The following is a 21052-nucleotide window of genomic DNA, read 5'->3' on the forward strand; positions in this document are numbered from 1 at the left end:
GTTGGTATTTCTTGGGAGCTGTTTTTAACTTTCAGTAGTGCCCCACCAAAAGTAATAAATGTATTTTAAACACATTCTTTCCACATGTTCAATACCCAAAACAACACACACTCAGTTTTTGTGTGTGCTACACCATGCAAGCTCAGTATGGCGGAGGCCAATGCTTAACACCTCAGCTCACCAATATCCTGTATGAAACCCTGTAGTCCATGTCACAGTGCGGTTGCTCAGTGTTTGCACTTTAACAATGTGGTGTTTGGACAGACTTACAAAGATCTTAAGGTAAACCATGATTATTTAACCGGCCATCCGATTTCACCACCGATGGCGTGGATATGGATAATGATATAACTTAACTCAAAGAAAGAGATCCCAGTAATAATTAATCTATGAAATGTAAAATTGCAGTCTCCCAGAACCAAAGGTGATATTCAGTTTACCACCGTACATGGGGACCAAATTTCTCACATTTGAGAAATTGATAGGATTTTTTTCTTTCAAGGAAATAATTGGCAGACTAATTGATGAAAATAATAGTAATGATACTAACTTGTGTTAGTTGCAGCCCTTCTTAAGATATTAATGGTATTTGCAGAAAAGTTTAACTTGGAGACTCAGACGCTCACATTAATCACGGCTCCTCTAGTTCACATACCAACGTGTCCTTGGCCAAGACACTGACTGAGCCCCAAATTTCTGCGGATGGCCAGGCCAGTGCCATGCATAGTATCTTGATGACATTGCTGGGTGTGTATATGTGTGTGTGTGTATGATCGAAAGCCAAATTGTGCTTTGGATAATCATATTGAATAACAAAACCGCAGTCGACATGTAGTTATTTAGTGCACACAGTGTGCACACACCAACTTCAGGATTTAATAATCCTTTTAAAATGACCGTTTCTCACCAGCTGTTTTGAGATGTAATGGTCAGACATAAGCCGTTGGGGTTAGCGTTAATTCTGAAAAGACTGTGTCTCAGCTTTAGACAAACTACAGGTGTAATATCTTTGATGAAAATCGGACATTTTTTTTCAATGCACCGATTGTGTACTGACATGCGATTTGCAGATATACTTACTATTATGTCATTTAGGCAGAACGAGTATAATAATATATGTCCATGGCTCGTTAGCTGTCTTCCACTGACAAGACATGGCATTAGCGTGAGCAAGCTTTGTGGATAACTAATTTAGCAACAGATAAACTGCAAGCATGTGTTTTATATCAGCTGTCAGTGCTATACTGACAAAGGAGAAAATTACAGAGTTGTTGTTCATTTATTCATTAGAGCTGTCTCACTGACTGTTTCACAAATAAACGTAAGATTAAGTTAAATTAAGCTATAGCCTACAAGACTGACAACTGCTGTCAGACTAATTTACACCCAGGGAGACATAAAGGTGGGCATGGCTTATCATTCAAACAACGTATTATACTTGAAACCGAGCACCTGTCCTTGAAGACAAGACACACATCCACAAACGCAGACTCCGTCCTGCGCTCAGCTGAGCTGTGATGCATTCGCCGGCCTCTGTGATTTAATATATTGTCAATGTATCGGTCGGACTCTAGTAGATGATAACTGGCTCCATCATCTATTCTGAGTCACAACAGTTCTGTGAGCTGTGATTTGAACAGTTGAGGAAACTAGCATGAACTGACCAAGATAGGCAATGTAGTTATCAGTTGCAAAATATCAGACTCCGTTCAGCACACTTCCCTCTGTTACACTCAGAGCTCCTTGGGAGAACCCTTGACTTCAAACCTCGTTGCTGTAATTAATACATTGCTGTATTAAATGCTGACGTTTTATGCACCCCTACTATACTGTAGTTCACCATGTCGACTCTTGTATATTCATGAACTATGAGTCAGGCTTTAGTTTGTCTGACAAAAAGAGATGTAGGAGTAAAAATGAAGTCATATTTGTGGGTGGACATATTTGCCTTTTTAAATGCCTTTTAATGGACAAAAAGCATTGGTGCGGTGAGACAGGTCAGTTTAGAAGCCATTGCCAAATAGCAGTGTGAAGTGCAGCATGATTATATATCTGGCCGTGAGTAATGCGCACATTTTTTATCATGCGAATGCCTCAAACATGAATTGTGTGTAATCCTTGACATGCTAGTGGCCATGGTAATGAAAAGTGGAACATGATGATAGCAGTAGCTCACAATGAAAAGATTGCTCTCGGCATACAGAAATTACGTACTCGTATAAAGCTATTACTGTGCTGTGAATACCTTGCTGAATATTTCAGAGGTTGCTGTATTGCAAACTTCTTTTGAAGTATTAAAAAGATTTGCCTTGGGTTCCACAAAGTTAACAACATGCTTTTTTAAAATTTTTATTTATTTTTTGGTTGAGGCACAGCAGTTCTTTCAAGCTTTTCACACCTGTTTCTGTTCTGTCTCACCTTCTTTCTTTCTCTCAGGTGGTGGAATTACAAACATTATTCTTTCTCTCCTCAGGCAGTGAAGAGCTAAAGAGGATGGCTCACTCTAAAGCTCGAGCCACAGACGGGAAGGTGACCTACCCTCCGGGGGTCAAGGAGATCTCTGATAAAATCTCCAAAGAGGAAATGGTCCGCAGGCTCAAGGTCAGTGTCTTTATCCTGTTCTGCTTCAATTATTAGTAGTGATATTTAAGTTTTATTTTAAGATTTAAAAATTGAGATGTTTTTGTTTTGATTCATATTGATCTTACCTATTTGTAAATCACCAGAATTAATGATCACTGATAAATTAATGAAATAATTTTTTTTTTTTTTTTAAGTCGTTTTTGTCTTTGCATGGTGCAACAGAACAAACTGAAAGCTATGGAGGGATTTTAAACTTCATTGTCTTACATTGATGGTACACCTAAGTTAGATGAACAGACGAGCTAATCAGCCAACCCGGCCACTAAAATAGCGGCACTCAAACTCGGGGATGGGTCACTGCACGGGGAGCGTGGACGACCTGGGGAAAAATATGGAGTGAAACAAAGACGTAGCTAAGGGGTTTATAGCAATGATAGTGCTGAAATTAAACTTAAATTGGCTGATGTTTTTGGAAATATGACTCTTGATATACATATAGTTTCTAGAAGTATATGATTCAACTTTTCCCATGGTCAAGTCTTCAAAAAAGAGTAGAGTAGTAGAATAAAAATCACTATTCACATTGAATCGGCACCCAAGTATGGTGATAGTATCAAATCGGGAGATAACCATATCGTCCCAGCCATGTTGATAAGAAAAATGTCAGTTTAGGGGGAGTGAACTTTTTGGTCTTCTTAAGGTGGAATGTGCCAGAAAAAGTTTGAGAACTACAGCACTAATCTCTGGCACCTGCTCTCCCCATTTAATATCCCTCTCTGCTCCTCCAGATGGTTGTGAAGACCTTCATGGACATGGACCAAGACTCTGAGGAAGAGAAGGAGCTGTACCTGAACCTAGCGCTCCACCTGGCCTCAGACTTTTTCCTCAAACACCCAGACAAGGATGTGCGCTTGCTAGTGGCCTGCTGTCTAGCAGACATATTCAGGATTTACGCCCCAGAGGCGCCTTACACCTCCCCAGACAAACTCAAGGTACAGTGAAGAAGATTTTGCTCGAGCACATGAAACTAAATACTGCAAAATTACATCACTCCGATTCATTAGAATTGCTCACTATTTCAATTACATAACCTTCTTGCTTTTCCTTGTTGGAGTATTCATGTAACAGAAACTGATGAACTGTATTGCATTTTCATTTGCCAACTTTTGTGTAAGTTGGCTTGAAACTTGTTCGGCATTTGGCTGGAGACTTGACATGACTCCCACCTTTTTTACAGAGCTTCTAAACACAAGCTTTTTGTCAGACAGAAACAAATTGGCATTCATTGTTTGTGTTTCTTTCTTGTCTCCAGGACATTTTCATGTTCATCACCAGACAGCTCAAAGGACTTGAGGACACCAAAAGCGCTCAGTTCAACAGATACTTCTACCTGCTTGAGGTGTGTGACTGTGTGTGTATGGATCAGTGGCAGGGTGGAAGTTTGATCACATTTCATTGAATTCAAATACAGTTTTGAATCTGCTGATTGAATCTGAATCCTTTAGAATCCCTCATCTAATCCTTTAACATTGTCAAGTATCTACAGTTACAAGTAACTAAAACATCTCTAATCCCCTTTTGTTGGCTGAGAGGGAAGAAACTTTTTCGGGTGGCAGCCTAATGAGTACTGACAACCTGTAGCTACAAAGTGAAAACACAATGAGAAGTGGAAGGTTTTAAGTGTTGATTAAATGTGAACACATTGAAGTAACCGCCGTAGCCCACTTTGTACCCTGCTTTTTTTCCACCAGTGATTTGATCCAAATGCTGGAGTACTATTACTATTATACTACTATTAAGTTCATGAGCTTAAAATATTAATATTACATTCATAAAAGTTTACTGAGAGATTTTCTTGAAAATGCTGTGATGTGATCTGATTCATCTGAGGAAGAGAACTTCAAAAACAGTCCACTTTCTCTTGTAGAGGATGTGACAGAGTAATTTGTGACAGCTAATACAGTCTGCCACCAGTGATACTTGCCATGATACTTAGTGAAACAGTCAGCGCTGGGTAAAATAAGAAGCCGCCTACCCAAATGTTTTCTCCATGGCTCATTGCTAATAAAAAATTTAAAAAAACTTCGAGAGATAAAAGGTTTGATAAGAGATTTGGTAGCGTTGGACTTGGAAATCTGAGTAGTTGGCCAATTTGGAGCTGACTATCGTAACCCAATCTGAATGAGCTGCTGCACTGAGTAATGTTTAATGAAGAAGACTCAGAAAAGCAGGGCTTATTGAAGCCTGTCTTGAAGTCCCCTTCCACTTAAAAATTTGTTTTCCTTGTTACTTCATTTACATGTTTGAGCATGACTAGGTACGTTTATGTGGAGCTTAATAATCTGATTATAAATGGTTTAAATGTCCAAATGGAATAAAATGCTCTCCATATATACACCTCAGTCAGAATAAACGGATCCAAACTGACAAATTTATATCGGTTTCAGAGGGCAAGTTTAAACCTTTTCATAAATTAATTAAAGAATAAATTGTACTATGTAAACGATTTAACCTGATTACTTGATGCAGTATTCATAACTTTTGCACAGGTTACACAGCTGTTTCGATTAAATGTGTTAGCACATATAAACACCAGACTGTATTAAAGAAAGATATAGTTTAATACTAGAAGGCTGGTTCACATTTAGCTGAAAAGGGAAAGTCTGTTGTGGTCGAATATGCAATTTGGACAGGTATGATGTAGAAACTTGAAGCCTTCAGCCCACATACACTGAGTGTGAACATTTAAAGAAGTGGGTGGCTTTTTAAATAGATTATATCTGAAACAAATTATTATTACAATAGAGTAATTTTCTGTGCCGGGGATTATTAAGCATGAGCTGACGGTTAATCTTAAACATGAAGGATAAGTTCCATGGTAATGTAAACCCAACTTATCAAAACTTAGCCTGGCTTGACTGGTAATCTTTATGAAATACCCCTGTGGGTGAAGCCACCTGGTTCTGGGTTGGATGCAATTTGTAACAGGTTGTTTTGGTATGTAAAAGTCTCAGTACACTTGCACGAATGATGGAAATTTTGAAGGCCTTGATTAATAATTGTCTCCCTGTATTAGAAGAAATACACTGTATATAGGCCATAAAAGACTGGACTGATGTTTTATTTAATAGTTTTTAATTTCATCAGGGATATTTACTCACAAAGTTAATGTAAACAACTTAACCTGTGTAGGACTTCAGTTGGTGTATGGCTTGTTGACCCTGTGGCTCATTCTTTGTATAGAAGCACTGTCCCTTATTATATTTCATCCCTTTGAATTTGAATTTTTCATAGTATTTGACCTCTGCGTATTGAAGATCTTATGTAACCATATCGTGTTAAATAAATAATGTGGAAGGCGAGTGGAGAGACACGGAGGAGGAAGCAGTCTTGATAGAATGACATGCACTCTCTCTCGCTGTGCAGCAGAAGCTTAAAGGAAACGTGTTTATATCTGCAGCAATCTGGCTGTTTTGTTTGTAATTTCCTTCATTACATTGAGTAGACTCTAACTGAACTCCACTAAGTCGAAACAGATCATAAAATAATGTTTGATGCCTTCAAACTTTATTAGCCTCAATCACCCATTATTTTAAGGATCATCAATAATGGGTTGGTTTGTTTTTCAGTCTTCTTGCTTGTGTGTTTTAGTTTGTTGACGTACTTTTGATTCATTTGTGTGAATTTGCACAAAGAGCCAATTTCCCGATGAAATCGAAGGGCAGGTTTAGTCTAATTTGAAGTTAATATCTTTTGTTTGCAAGTCTGTTATTAAGAATTTGATTGGAAAGCCGGTGCTATTAACGCAGCATAATTGGACAATAGGAAGTAATTATGAGATGGAGGAAATCCAACTAGCAATTTTAATGATGTTAATTGTGTTACACTCAAAATTATTAACTACAGTAGGCATGATGGGGTATATAAGATGAAGTTTTTTAATTTAACACTGAATAGAAACCTCAATTAATCGCTAACAGTTTGACATCTGTATGGAAACAAACAATGTAATGGATGCAAACAGAACTTCTTAACACTGCTTCATCTAAAGTCATAAAAATGACTCAAATGATAGTGTGTGTGCGTAATGGGAGAGGTGTCGTTTATAATGATGAACCTACAGAGAATCAGCGTCTGAGTCTGTGCCCCCCCCCCAGCTTTACGAAGCTTTCACCGTATTGTTTATCCGTCTGGCCCGCAACCTTACTGTTTTGTGTTTTCAGTGCTGTACATTACCCGTCCGCCCTGAAAAGCAGACAGACAAAGTTGGCAACTAGTTGGTGAACATAGTGGAGCATTTAGCAGATAAAGAGCCAGATATTTCCCTCAGGGGTTGGTAGAGACCAAAAACAGAGCTAAAGGATAGTGGATATTGGACTTGTGTTCGCCAGGTGGCCACAAACACACCTGATGACTCTGAATGATAATGTTGCTTAGTAACTGCTGGATGTGCAAATAAGCAACTGTTTTCTAACAAGTTTTCCATATCAACTTTAATGTTAGTGTTGTGTACACAACTTATCTCTGCTAATCCCCAACTGTTCAAAAAAAAAAAAAGAAGAAGAAAAATCAGGTATTGCAGGTTTGAATGGAAATGAGTTTGATTTGGTTTTTGGCAGATTGTTATTGAAAGTCAACCACTAAGCAAACATGGCTGTCCTTCACTCCCCTTACCACACTCTTCTTTCACCTTCCTAGATTGCATCTGCATTGTAAATTGCATTGTCACTAACGTCCTGCCTCCTCTCTCATTGTTCAGAACATAGCTTGGGTGAAGTCCTACAATATTTGCTTTGAGCTTGAAGACAGCAATGAGATATTCACCCAGCTTTACAGAACACTCTTCCAGGTCATCAAGTAAGTTGTTTTATCAACGCTCACCCCAGTGTGTTTGTTAATATTTGTGTGTCCATTTTCATCATGTTGTATTCTGTGGGCCCAGCTTATATTTTTCCACATTCCCTCCTGTTCTTGGCTGCCCAACCCTCAATAACAGAAATGAGCCCGTGTGGCCCTCTCTTAACACCTCAGTCTGTCTCCGCTGCTACATCATGAAACAGCACAGTAGCAGGCTGGTTGTTTCTCTTTGATTGCCCCCCCACCCCCACCCCACCCCTCTCCTTTCCACTTCCCCCTCTCAATTTCACTCTGCTCAACACAACCTTGAGGGCTGAATTCTGCAGTACAGAAGTTGGCTCTTTGCCATTTGAACAAAATTGTGAGAGTGTGTGTCTCAAGGTTTTGCCACCACAATACTCTTTTATATAGGAAGAATCTCTAAAGAGCCTTCCATTTGAAATGTTTGCAGTGAGCGAGAAGGTGTAGGGGAATGCAGCCCTTGTGTGTGTGTGTGTGTGTGTGTGTGTGTGTGTGTGTGTGTGTTTGTGCGAGCTTGTACAAGTGACACATTCAGTGAATGGGAGCTAATGAGACTAGTAATGCCTGGCAGCATTGAGGACAGCAGTTGCTGAGATACAAATCCAGGTAATACGCTTTACCTCCCACTATAATGCAGATCATTGTGAGCAAGCAGACCCACCCCGTACGTGGTCAGTGCATTACAGTCTCGTTGACAGTTTGTGCGGCCAGATTGTTTTCAAAATGAGAAATCCAGCAAGTGGACAACATGAATCCCTGCAAAACCACCTGCTGCCAGCAAAGTACATCTCAGCCATGGTGCACACATCTCAGATTCTTCACTCAGAACACATGACGCACACACACAAAAAAATACCTAGGAATATTTGCCTCAAAGGAACCAGTGTTGGATATTACATTTTAAATTATGCAGTGATGCCTTCCTTGACTTCTGACCCTTTTTGCTTTGTTTCCTGTTTCCCTAGCAACGGACATAACCAGAAGGTGCACATGCATATGGTGGACCTGATGAGTTCCATCATCTGTGAGGGTGACACTGTATCGCAGGAGCTGTTGGACACAGTGTTGGTCAATCTGGTGCCAGCACACAAGGTATGTGCACGTTGTGTATAAACACACACACAGTCCCAACGTGAATATTGATATATAAGTAGAAACAGCTTAGTAAGGGACAATCTGAAGTGAGTTGATATCACCCGGAGACTGAAGCCAAAATCGTTTTCCATACCCTGTAATTCAATGAGACACCTGCAGGTGAGAAGAGGTAAAGCAGCTTCACATCTGCGTCTGCTACTATCCTCCTAATGGGATTCTTCTGAGTGCAAAAACAAGAAACGGTGGACTGCACTATTATTTTTCACGTTATATGTAGTTTTTGTCATCCAGACATCTGTCTGAACATGTTCTCTGTCCTGCTGTTTTACTCACCACTTGTTTTTCTGTCTGTCTAGAATTTGAATAAACAAGCTTATGACCTGGCGAAAGCTCTGCTGAAGAGGACTGCTCAGGCCATTGAGCCTTACATCACCAACGTAAGACTAAATCCATGACACACTCTTGTTTATGAATATTTTTTCTTCCATAAACACCGGATACCTTGCAGTTATGTTCATCCTGTAATAGTCATAAATTGAGAAATGATACTTTTCCCAGTTATAACAGTTATTGTTGGAACTGAATGGTGAACTCTGTAGCCTCAGACTTTGTCTCAGGTGTCCTAATGGGAAGAGCATGATACTAACACTGCCAGAGTATTTGAACAAGGGCCAGCCATGGTGGAAATGCCTTGGCACTGCAAGAGACTCCTATCTAAGCAAATGATGAAGCTAAGTGATATGGTGGACATTAAAATCAGCTGTTGAACATAAGACATTTGATGCATCCAAATATTTATACTTTGGCTCACATTGTATACATGCAACTTCAGTGTCATACATTCAGATTTAATTGAGGCTGCTGGAATAGGGTGAAATAGTCGGTTTAGAGATTGTCCCACAGTTGGTGGACCCAGGTTCATGCAGAGCAGAGGTGCTTGAGGAAAACACTGCACACCTACCTGCTCCAAAGATGCTGTTCTGTGCCTGACCTTTGACCTCTGCACAGATGAGGCCTACACCTGTCTCTAAATCTGTTTCATGCAGAGACTTAAAGAATGAAATGAAAAAAGAGCCAAACATCAGAAAAGTCACAGTTTGAGTTGCAAAGCCGTGGAAGGATCAGTAAGCGTTATTCCTCCCTCTCTGTCTTCTTCATCAGTTCTTCAACCAGGTGCTGATGCTGGGGAAGACCTCCGTCAGTGATCTGTCTGAACATGTGTTTGACCTCATCTTGGAGCTCTACAACATCGACAGTCACCTGCTGCTCTCTGTGCTGCCACAGCTGGAGTTTAAACTCAAGGTATAGAAAAACACCTTTTCAGTTCAATATTGAAGCCAAACTGCTTTGTGGATTTTTAAGTTTTATTGAGACACAACTTACTGCATTTATGATATTTGTCAGATAAATGACATTATCATTACTATTATGTTTTGTTGCAGTATTAATGGAAGTTAAGGGGATGGAAGCTGCAGCATCTTTATGCTAATGTTGGTATTATGAGTTTATCCACACACCAGACTAAAAATCCAAATTCTCTGACCCATTACCCACAGAACTGCACATTTTCTCTTTCTCTGCAGGTTTGTTGATTCATATTAGAAAGATAAAGCCAGCCAGTCAGCATAATGTTGCCTCTGCAGTGTCTCATAAAGGCGCCCTGCTGATGGATAACGCTCATTAACTGTTCAGAGGGAGTGTAGATCACTGCTGTCTCCTCAAAATAATAGCTGCGATAAAATCTCTCCCCCACAGACTACACAATCTCTCTGTGTCTCTCATGCTCGCTCATTCTCTCTCACCCTCGCTCTTTTCATCTTTATCTCTCCTTTCTCCCCATACTGCTTTTCTTTCTCTTCCTTTCATCCTCAGTCCTTCCCTTTTCCCGACTCTTGTCCTCCTTTGTCTTCCCCTCCCATTGTCTCTGCTGTGTCCTCTTCTTCGCAACTCATTCTAAAAAAAAAAAAAAAAAAGATTGATAGCAAAGAAACTGCTGCCTTCGTGTGTTATGAAAACAGTGATGTTTGCAATGAAGTTAATGTAAATGACTTGGCACGTCTGTCCAATCGACACAGCCAAACTCTGTGCATCATTTCTCTCTTTGTCGCTCTTGGTCCCTCTGTCTCTGCAGAGTAATGATAATGACGAGAGGCTGCAGGTGGTGAAGCTGCTGGCTAAGATGTTTGGAGCCAAGGACTCTGAGCTGGCTGCACAGAACAAACCACTCTGGCAGTGTTACCTGGGCAGGTGGGTTTTAGTGTTGTGGCAATGGCATCTGCAGATCCTTGTAAAAAGTCTTTCAGAGTTGAAAATCAGTGCAGAACATGCAGTTAGTTTCTCTTTGGAGGTGATTCGCTCTTGCATAATACAAGATAGAGTTGTTGTTGTTATACAATCCAGTGTTTGTAGTCTCACACCATAATCACATTTGCGTTGCCTAATTAGTTTGTGTTCATGGTCTTTTAACAGTCAATTGCCTCGTCATAATTTGTCTAACACACACTTCTTGGTAGTTTCAGAAATTATTTTTGCCATATTTAGTTTGGAATTAGCTTGTTTCGTCAGATTGGCTCTTTGTTTATGCCTTTTTGCATTACAAAGCTTTAAATAACCTAGTGTATATTTGCTACACACACATACTGCTTCTCAGGAGGCCAAATTTAGTGTTTGCCTGGATGATTGTGTGTGTATGTCACCTCACAGAGCTGCTGACAGTAACATTTCTTTTTCCTAAAGGTTCAATGACATCCATGTGCCTATCAGACTGGAGTGTGTTAAGTTTGCCAGTCACTGTCTCATGAACCACCCAGACCTGGCCAAAGACCTCACAGGTAAATCAGCTGAAAATGAACTGCATATATTTTGGGGGAAACCTGCTCTTGTGTGATGAGAAATGAATCAGCATGAAACCCACCGCAATCACTTGAGAGTCTGACAATCTGTAATTTAGATGAAATGAGAAGCAGTTGCCTGGTATTTTCTTTGTATTAGAGGTGGCCGGTTCTCTCACATCCCACTCATTTGTTCCTGTTTTCTCTCCCAGAATACTTGAGGGTCAGATCACATGACCCAGAGGAAGCCATCCGCCATGATGTCATTGTTTCTATAGTAACTGCTGCCAAGAAAGACTTGTCTCTAGTCAATGATGCATTGCTCAATTTTGTAAAGGAGAGGACCTTGGACAAGAGAGTAAGTGGACAAATTGTGTGTATGTTTGAAAGTGTTTGTATGTTTTCAATGTGTTGTCATAGGTCTGGATGATATGGCAAGAAACTTTATCATTTATTACAGTCTGAATTATGAAGTCACGATTTTCTGTTGCGCTGGAAGATTCCCTCGTATAACACCAACCTGAAAAATGACCAGCAATAGTTAAAATTAAAATTGCTCACTTTTAATAACTGTCAGCACAAAAAACACATTAGAAAGTGTGAGGTGTCTATTGATTAGGAGGAAGCAGATAGTTATGTTACAGTTTGTTGCTGGGATGCCTCTCCGAGAGCCTCCACTGCTTGTTACAGGGCGTGGGTCTAATTACAGGTGAGCGTAAGTGCTTGCACTCTGTCTGCTTTATTAGATGGTGAAGCTTAAGGCGAGGTATGTAGTTAATGGTATTCCCTTCTTTGTTGGCACATTTTCAGCTTAGATTACATTGCATTACATCACCTACATCACCTGTCTGTTGCATATGGGAATTGAGGTAGCTTTAGCCTAGACGTGTGGGACTGTTTCATCCACTCTGAGGCCAAACGGGGCTTCAAGTAACCAACGTATCTCTACACCACCGACCTGTTGTCACCTCGATATCCACAACAGCTCTTGATGTTTAAGGTTGCTGTTGCTTCCTGTGCAGACGCATGAAGTTTCCTTTCCTTTGAGGGAGCACTCGTCTGTCTTGTCTAACTATCCAACTTCTGAAAGCAAAACAGCAGAGTGTGGTGTATTTAGCTAACTCAGCCAACACCACTGTGCTTATCTGGGAAAGACAGCTGTTCATTCCTGAAGGACTGTAATATGTTTGGCAAGAAATAACTTTGTTGCTCTGACATGATCAGTTTTTTTTGTTTGTTTTTCAAATAATATTATAGCTTATCAACAGTATTTTTAAATTTCTATCACAGTCGGTGTTTATATAATTTCTATCGCTCTGCCCCAGCTGTATGACAGTTTTTTTTTTTCTTTTTGGGACTACAGTCTCTGAAGCATCTCATAAAGGTCTGATTTAACTAGTTGTCATAATTGGCCATGTCTCTCCGTTTATCTTTTCTTGTCCTCCATCAGTGGCGTGTACGTAAGGAAGCCATGATGGGCCTGGCATCTATCTACAGGAAGTACTCGCTGCAGGGAGAGGGAGGGAGGGAGGCCTCGAAACAGATTTCCTGGATCAAAGACAAGCTGCTCCATATCTACTACCAGAACAGCATCGATGACAGGTTTGTGTGCATGTGCTCCTGTCTCTTATATTAGAAATATAAGAAAATCAAAACACCATCATGAATTTTAATCCAATGTTTCTGACCTGGGGGGAAGTGTTTATAAGGTAGCACATTAAAGTCTTCTGTTTACAAAAAAGATGCTGTTTAGACTCTTAGTGAGATCCTTGAGTCATCACTCACTTCGCTTTGAACGGCAAAATTTAGGGTGTTATTGTTTTTCCACCTCGACATGCAAAACATGGAGAGCTTGCAGTAACTCTCAGGGGTTTATTGAAAGTCATTCTGTGAAATGTCAAGTCGATGAGCCACGGTGAGGCAAAGTCGGCACCTCTGCAAAAAAGCTAAATGACATAACACACAACAAGTCCACAAAGCGATGGTCTCAGAACTAACTGCGTGAGAGAGTTTAAGGCTGTAGTTAATCTTTGAGTCACTCTGCTGCAGGGTGGCTGCTCAGCTGCCAACAGGAAAGTCTGTATTGTAACAGGCAGTTCCTGAGTATGTGAATGTGTGTAAGTTTATGGAAGTGAAGCAGGGCAGCAGTGAAATAGTTGTGCATGCTCAGCAAAGTCTCCCATAATGGAGCAATATGTAAGTATTTTTAGTTGAACACATTAAAACATTTACTATGATTATCAACAGAATGTGAAGAGATAACAGTTTTGACACAGATATCTATATTTATTGTGTTGCAGAGATAAACTGTATATACTGAAGTAACTAGCTAGTTCTGGCCTGCCCTGTCTCATAATACCAGCTCAGGAGGCAATAGTGAGTTACTGTTGCATCCAGTCTGAACTAAGTCCAACATGACAGGATGACGAAGTAACTGGTCATAAGCTTCAAACCGGTGTCGCAGCGACATTCCTCCACACTCTCCTCAAATTCAGCTATCGATGCTTCTGCTGTATCTGCTCTCCTTCGTGTTCCTCAACCTCTCGTGGCTCATCCTCTGCATCACTGCTACATCTACCCTGTCTCTCTGACTGGGTGTAAGATCGTCATCATCAGTCTAACAATAACTGAAGAAACATCCTACCAGTTAGATAATGATACTGCAAGGTAAACCTGTGTAGATGACATTATTCCCCAATCCTCGCAGGTTTGGCAACATGTCAACAACTGCCCTGTGCTGAGGTTAGATTTATTCAAGCTAATGTTAGCTCGAATGTAGTTGTGAGTTGCCAGTGAGCCCGGACCCAGAACACACACACAGCACACTCATGCACACACCAAATGAAAGTTCCACAGAGAACACAAGTAAAAACTCTGTGCCCACCGAGATTTGTCCTGGTATGCCTCACAGCCAGTCCAAATATGGCAAGGGGAAGGGAGAGGTAGGAGGGACCCAAGAGTGTATTCCCTTGTTTCTTACGATGGGGTTCATAAAGATTATTAAGTGTCTAAAAATGTCCTGCTTTTATTTGGGAGGTTTGAAAATCTGAGATCTTTCCTGCTCTGAGGAGAAATCATGTCAGTCTATTTAATTAGATAATCTCTGATATTTTGGTTAGAAACTGCCAGTGAGCGACTTTGATCTCATTCATGCATAAATATCTGTCAGAAATCAACAGAGGACCTAGAAAGTTTGTTTGTTTGTTTGTTTGTTTATTTATTTAATTATTTATTTAATTTTTTTTGTGAATGAACTTTGTCCGAGGTCTCCTTCATTTTGGTCCCTGTTGTATATATATCCTATTAAATATGTCTGGTGTTCGGTTAATGATTATCAGGGCCCGTCAGCTCAGACCCTTTAAGGAGGGCACAGTAAATCAAGTTGATTTATGCATTACCATTCATACACAAGGCAATTCAAAGTGCTTTACAGATGCATGGAAATACCTTGAAAATAGGACACTTAGATGACGGTAAACTTGCATTTAAAAGACAATAAAAACAAGGCCAACAATTTCTGAGGATATTATATTTAATCTAAATGTCTCCTTAAATGTTTCCCTCCGTGTGCACAGGTTGCTGGTGGAGCGAGTTTTTGCCCAGTACATGGTTCCTCACAACCTGGAAACCTCTGAGAGGATGAAGTGTCTATATTACCTGTATGCCACCCTGGACACAAATGCTGTCAAGTAAGTTTTCGTCATTCTCACACACATTTCTGTATGAGATCAAGACAGCAGAAAGAAAGAACAAGGCATTTTCATTCCTCTTTGTTTTGTAGAAATGTGAAGATTTGGAAAACAAAATAATGATCCATTCATCTTAAAATAACCCAACTTTGAACTGTTGGGGAGGAAAAGTGAAAGGAAGGGCTTTATTTTGTGCTGCTACTGTATTATTTTTGTACCCCCTCCACATTTGTTTGTCTCTGACCTTTGTATCCTCCTCCTCCTCTGTGGCTCTCAGAGCTCTGAATGAGATGTGGAAGTGCCAGAATCTGCTGAGACACCATGTCAAAGACCTTCTGGACTTGATCAAAAAACCCAAGGTAACTCTGACCGAAGCCCACTACACACATTTAAAAGCAAGCTGATGAGTTAATATACCCTGTCCGCATGTTTCTAAACATTTGTTGTTGTTGTTTATCTATTTGTTGTAGTCTGAAGCGTCCAGCAAAGCCGTATTTGCCAAAGTCATGGTGATCACAAGTAAGAGACCTCGCACACATGACATGAGTTCAACAAGCTGCATTTGTTTCACAAAACTTGTATCTAGTGGTTTTAATTACCATCTTATACATCTCCCATTTTGTTTAGGTGGGAAAAGACAATTAACAAAATTTCTAATGAAATGACCTCACCAGCCTGTTATATCTTTTCCATGTTGACATCATCTTTTAACTTTGTCTGTCCATAGGGAACCTGCCAGACCCGGGCAAGGCTCAGGACTTCGTCAAGAAGCTGGCTCAGGTCCTGGATGATGACGAGCGAATTCGAGATCAGTTGGAAACCTTAGTCAGTCCCACATGCTCCTGCAAGCAAGCTGAAGTCTGTGTGGTGAGTACTGACGTTTCTGTTTGAGTGCAGTGCAGTGCCCTGTCATTGAAATGCTCTCATCCCCACACTGGATTTGTCTTTATTTTAATTGATAGGCTTAAAGATTTTGTAGCCTGAAATTTGTTTGACTCAGAAAGGGTTTCAGTCTCAAATGGATATATTGTACTGAAGCACTAGTGTAAAAAAGGGCTAATCTTAAATTCCTTTTTAATGTTTATTTTTGTAGTTGATGCTGTTGAGAATTAAATTGCAGTGAAGTATTTACAGTTCTATAGTACTAACAAGGCCCAAAAGTACTTAACAGGTGTGAGATTTACACAATTAAATAACTGAGAAACCCTCCATCTGACTGAGGGATAGTCAGTCAGTTTTTCTGCATTTCGGGATAATTATTTTTAATTAATAATTATTTTCATTATTTGTCCATCACCCTTTCAGCGAGACATCACTAAAAAGCTCGGCAGTCCCAAACAGCCCAGCAATCCATTCTTGGAAATGGTCAAGTTCCTGCTGGAGAGAATCGCTCCTGTTCACATCGACACAGAGTCCATCAGGTAATCTTTCAACATTTTACACTGAGTATATTATATATAATACAACGCAATACAAAGATGACACATATCAGTGACATTTGATTCAACTGTGCAGTAATTGACCTTTCCTCTCTCTTCATCTCTTCTGTCATCTCTCAGTGCTTTGATAAAACAGGTGAACAAATCTATAGACGGAACAGCTGATGATGAGGAGGAGGGCGTTCCCACTGACGAGGCCATCAGAGCAGGACTGGAACTACTGAAGGTAAAATCCAGTGATAAAACCAAATGACATCTCTGTCTATCTACAAACTGTGACGATGAATAAGTAAATCATTTCATTATCTCTTGTTGGTGCTACATTTAACAAAACAAGCTAAATTATGATACTCATATCAGTTGTGCTGCTGCTGGTGTCGATATGAATTGAGGCCTAAATATAGTATTTTACGCTGCTCGTGTTAAATGAAATGATTGTGGAATAACAACCAGGGGAAAAAATGAACATTCGGTGATGGATAATGCCCCTCCTGCAGTTTCACCCTGGAGGTGGGGCTGGCAGCAGCAGCAGCCATTATACTGATGCAAACACATTTGTCACATTAATAATGATGGCATGATCATTTATCACATCTTGTCAGAGAGTTCGTGTTTAGCCACTTTTTTTAAGATGATTTAGTAAAAAAGTGTTGAACATTATTCATCAGATGTTGTCCAGATGTTTGATCCTTTGTTGTTCATTTCCCACAGGTGCTATCATTCACACATCCGGTGTCATTCCACTCCGCAGAGACGTTTGAGTCTCTGCTGGGATGTCTGAAGATGGATGACGAGAAGGTGGCCGAGGCCGCGCTGCAGATCTTCAAGAACACTGGCAGCAAGATGGAAGAGAGTTTCCCTCACATCAAATCGTACGTTTCTTTGCCCGATTGAGGCTGTCATTCATTCTCTAGCTTACCGCAGAACGTATGCAGTCACACTTAAGTTTTAGATCATTCATACAAATCACTTTATGTATCTGACTGACTTATGACATTACTTTCTGCTGGGTTTCTAATTGTGCTCTCCTGCCTGCTCCCCCAAGTGTTTTACTGCCGGTACTGCAGGCCAAAGCCAAGAGAGGCCCCCCTCGTCAGGCCAAGTATGCCATCCACTGCATCAACGCCATGTTCAGCAACAGAGACACACACTTCGCCCAGATATTTGAGGTCAGTCAGTCCCATCTTTGTGTCTTTATACTTTTTTTAACACATGAAATAAACAAACTTGTAAATCACTATCAACAAATCATGTGTCTCCTGTTTTGACAAACTGTGCAAAGCCTTTCCTTTTGTTGTGCTCCCGCTTCTTTCGATGTAGAGAATCAGATTATATTGTGCATAAAGTATGTGGAAAATGTAAAGATAGATCACCCTGAGGGGAACTCAGTATTCACTTCATGTACAGTATATAAAGTATATCAACAAAATGAAATAATGAAACACTCATGTATCTGAATCAGTGTCTGTCCGACCTTGACATGCAGATCAACTGGTGGACCGTGATCAGTCGATTTAAATGTTATGTCATTTGTGTTTCTCCAGCCTCTGCACAAAGGCCTGGACCCCGCTAACCTGGAGCAGCTCATCACTCCGCTGACAACCCTGGGTCACCTGGCCCAGCTGGCCCCGGAACAGTTTGCTGCACCGCTCAAATCTCTAGTCGCCAACTTCATCGTGAAGGATCTGCTCATGAACGATCGGGTACACATATATAGAAAACAAGTCCAAAATCTGTTCATCACAGTTCTGAGATCAGTATCATGTGAAGTAAGGCTTTTATGTGTTTTTTTTCTTCTGTAGATCCCAGGCAAGAAGACGACCAAACTTTGGGTTCCTGATGACGAAGTGTCTCCGGAGACTCTGGCCAAGGTCAGCGGTGAACTCTTGTCCGTCTCTTTTAAAATTGTGTCACCTGTTCAGTCTGCTGCTGCTGTGTCTTTGTGATCTTTGTATCATAATCTTTGCTTTATTTATTTACCTTAACAAGTAAATGAGGACATATCTTTCCTTATTCTCAATACTGTAATGGTGATGCCCTGAAAATGATCTTTGATTTCCATCCTCCTCTGTTCAGATCCAAGGTATTAAGCTGATGGTGAGGTGGTTACTAGGGGTGAAGAACAACCAGAGCAAGTCGGGCAACTCCACCCTGAGGATGCTGACTGCTATTCTACACAGTGATGGCGACCTAACTGAACAGGGCAGGATGGGGTAAATGACAAAGCCTATTCTTCTTTATTAGGCAAACCCGAAGTCCTTTGTGTGTCAGCCTCTTGAGCGGCTTAGAGGAAGCTTTGTCTCCACATTATAATCGTGTCATTTTCAGCGAACTGCTGGATTTTCACGGGCATTGCGGACCCTAGGGAATTTTTTGGCTTTCATCATGAATACATTTTCAGTTATATAAAGAAATCCTTGTTTACTGTTATGTCCTCTGTCTCCTTCTCCTCATCCCCCAGTAAACCAGACATGTCGAGGCTGCGGCTGGCAGCGGCGTGCGCCCTGCTGAAGCTGGCACAGGAACCCTGCTATCACGAAATAATCACGCTGGAGCAATATCAGCTGTGTGCTCTCGTCATCAATGTAAGAAGCACTGCGTATCCTATTTTTATGCAAAATTTTTTGTTTTATGGTTTTGATTTATATTGTTTTGAAATGATGCATTTCCCCTCCGCATCCAGCTCTACCCCATCTCTGCGTTCCATCCCCTATAATTCTCTAAACCATTTCACTGTCTGTCTCTTCCTTGTAATCATACTCACTGTTTTCTGTGCGTCTTTCCTCTGTGCTCTGTAGGATGAGTGCTACCAGGTGCGGCAGTGTTTTTCCCAGAAGCTCCATCGCGGCCTGTGTCGCCTCCGTCTGCCTCTGGAATACATGGCAGTGTTCGCTTTGTGTGCCAAGGACCCTGTTAAGGAGAGGAGGGCTCACGCTCGCCAGTGCCTGGTGAAAAACGTCAACATACGCCGAGAGTACCTCAAACAGCATGCTGCCATCAGCGGTAAAGAAACTGAACATTTTGAAATAAAATGAGTGTAGAGGTTGTTTTTTTTTTTTTTTTTTTTTTTTTTTTTTAAATCAGCTGCCAAAAGTCGGTGGCATGAAATTTGTAACTTCTACAGCAGTACATTACTGTGAAAAAGCTTTAGGCACTAAAAGTGAAGTGAGATTGCTTTCAAAAATCAACATACAAAGTAAAGAGAGAACAATCGACATCTGCTGTGACCACCTTTTGCCTTTTTTAAAAGCACCAATTCTTCCAGCTTCACTTGCACAAAGTTTGTCAAGGAACTGAGCAGGTAGGTTGTTCGAGGCATCTCAGAGGATCTGCCTCAGTTCTGGTGCAGATTTAGGCTGTCTCGATGTCTTCTGTCTCTTCATGTAATCCCAGACTGACTGATGTTCAGATCATGTTTTTGCAGGGGCCAGACCATCTGTGGCAGGATTGTATAATGGATAAGAATCCAAACATGTAAAGTGTCTAAAACATTTACACAGTACTGTATCTAAAAACAGAATATTTGTGAGGGGATAAAATGAAGTGATAAGACAATAAAGAGGAAATGAAAAAGAAACCGGTCAGGGGGAAAGGATTTAATAAGACCGTTTGCTTTACTTGCACTCCACCTCAGTGCATGTGGCTGTAATCATTAGCACTGTTGCTATGAGGTAACATTGTAATATTTATCTTGTGTGCACCAACAGACAAGCTGTTCTCTCTGCTGCCGGAGTATGTGGTGCCCTACACCATCCACCTGCTGGCACATGACCCAGACTACGTCAAAGTACAAGACATCGAGCAGCTCAAAGAAATTAAAGAGTAAGTAAAGTACTATCTTGGCAATAAAAACGCTAAGCACTGAAACACAGTGATTATTTTGTGATATTATTATTTTATTATTGTCATTACTTATTGATTGCATCTGCAGTATCTACTGAATTTTAAGGTTTATGGCCACGGAAATGCTAAACAAAAAAAGTGATTGCTAAAATTCAAAGTCCTGAATGCTGATGTTAAACCTCCCCTCCTCGTCAGGGCTCTGTGGTTTGTTCTTGAAATTATCATGGCCAAGAATGAGAACAACAGCCACGCCTTCATAAGGAAAATGGTGGAAAATATCAAACAGACGAAGGATGCCCAGGCCCCCACCGATCCCAAAACCAACGAGGTACATCTGCAAGTCATGCACACTGAATATATTTGCCATCCAGAGTACCATCCTGCTGACCAGAGTTTTGTGTCTTCCCTGTACAGAAACTCTACACGGTGTGTGACGTAGCCATGCACATTATCATGTCAAAGAGCACCACCTACAGCCTCGAGTCCCCAAAAGACCCTGTGCTGCCCTCACGCTTCTTCACCAAACCCGACAAGGTTGGTGGATGCACCCCAACACATCTACCAGAAAATCTGAAACAGAGCAGCGTCTTTTATGTTTGTTTATTAATAGCTGAGCTTCAAATGAAACATGCAAAAATTTTCTTTTCTTTGACTGTGTAAATGACGGGTCAAGATGCACATGAGTGTCGCAGGT

At 40.7% G+C, this 21052-nt stretch overlaps 1 protein-coding gene across 1 annotated transcript in view; it reads left to right on the forward strand.

Annotated features, from left to right (window-relative positions):
• Positions 1–21052, forward strand: part of pds5b (PDS5 cohesin associated factor B) — a 29419-nt gene that overhangs the window by 3893 nt on the left and 4474 nt on the right. The window contains exons 2-28 of the mRNA XM_023416611.2: positions 2474–2601; positions 3372–3575; positions 3896–3982; positions 7343–7440; positions 8427–8553; positions 8913–8993; positions 9718–9858; positions 10688–10803; positions 11293–11387; positions 11600–11745; positions 12838–12989; positions 14963–15076; positions 15354–15435; positions 15547–15595; positions 15804–15943; positions 16382–16497; positions 16636–16741; positions 17227–17387; positions 17561–17684; positions 18060–18218; positions 18318–18386; positions 18592–18728; positions 18977–19100; positions 19314–19518; positions 20223–20337; positions 20554–20686; positions 20773–20892. Of these exons, the coding sequence (XP_023272379.1) occupies positions 2494–2601; positions 3372–3575; positions 3896–3982; positions 7343–7440; positions 8427–8553; positions 8913–8993; positions 9718–9858; positions 10688–10803; positions 11293–11387; positions 11600–11745; positions 12838–12989; positions 14963–15076; positions 15354–15435; positions 15547–15595; positions 15804–15943; positions 16382–16497; positions 16636–16741; positions 17227–17387; positions 17561–17684; positions 18060–18218; positions 18318–18386; positions 18592–18728; positions 18977–19100; positions 19314–19518; positions 20223–20337; positions 20554–20686; positions 20773–20892 (3309 nt within the window). The 5' untranslated portion in view covers positions 2474–2493. The remainder of the gene's footprint in view (positions 1–2473; positions 2602–3371; positions 3576–3895; positions 3983–7342; positions 7441–8426; positions 8554–8912; positions 8994–9717; positions 9859–10687; positions 10804–11292; positions 11388–11599; positions 11746–12837; positions 12990–14962; positions 15077–15353; positions 15436–15546; positions 15596–15803; positions 15944–16381; positions 16498–16635; positions 16742–17226; positions 17388–17560; positions 17685–18059; positions 18219–18317; positions 18387–18591; positions 18729–18976; positions 19101–19313; positions 19519–20222; positions 20338–20553; positions 20687–20772; positions 20893–21052) is intronic.

The sequence above is a fragment of the Seriola lalandi genome, unplaced genomic scaffold, assembly GCF_002814215.2.
Source record: "Seriola lalandi dorsalis isolate HSWRI2012SDOR001 ecotype SW California unplaced genomic scaffold, Sedor1 jcf7180002054567, whole genome shotgun sequence".
Classification (NCBI taxonomy): domain Eukaryota; kingdom Metazoa; phylum Chordata; class Actinopteri; order Carangiformes; family Carangidae; genus Seriola; species Seriola lalandi.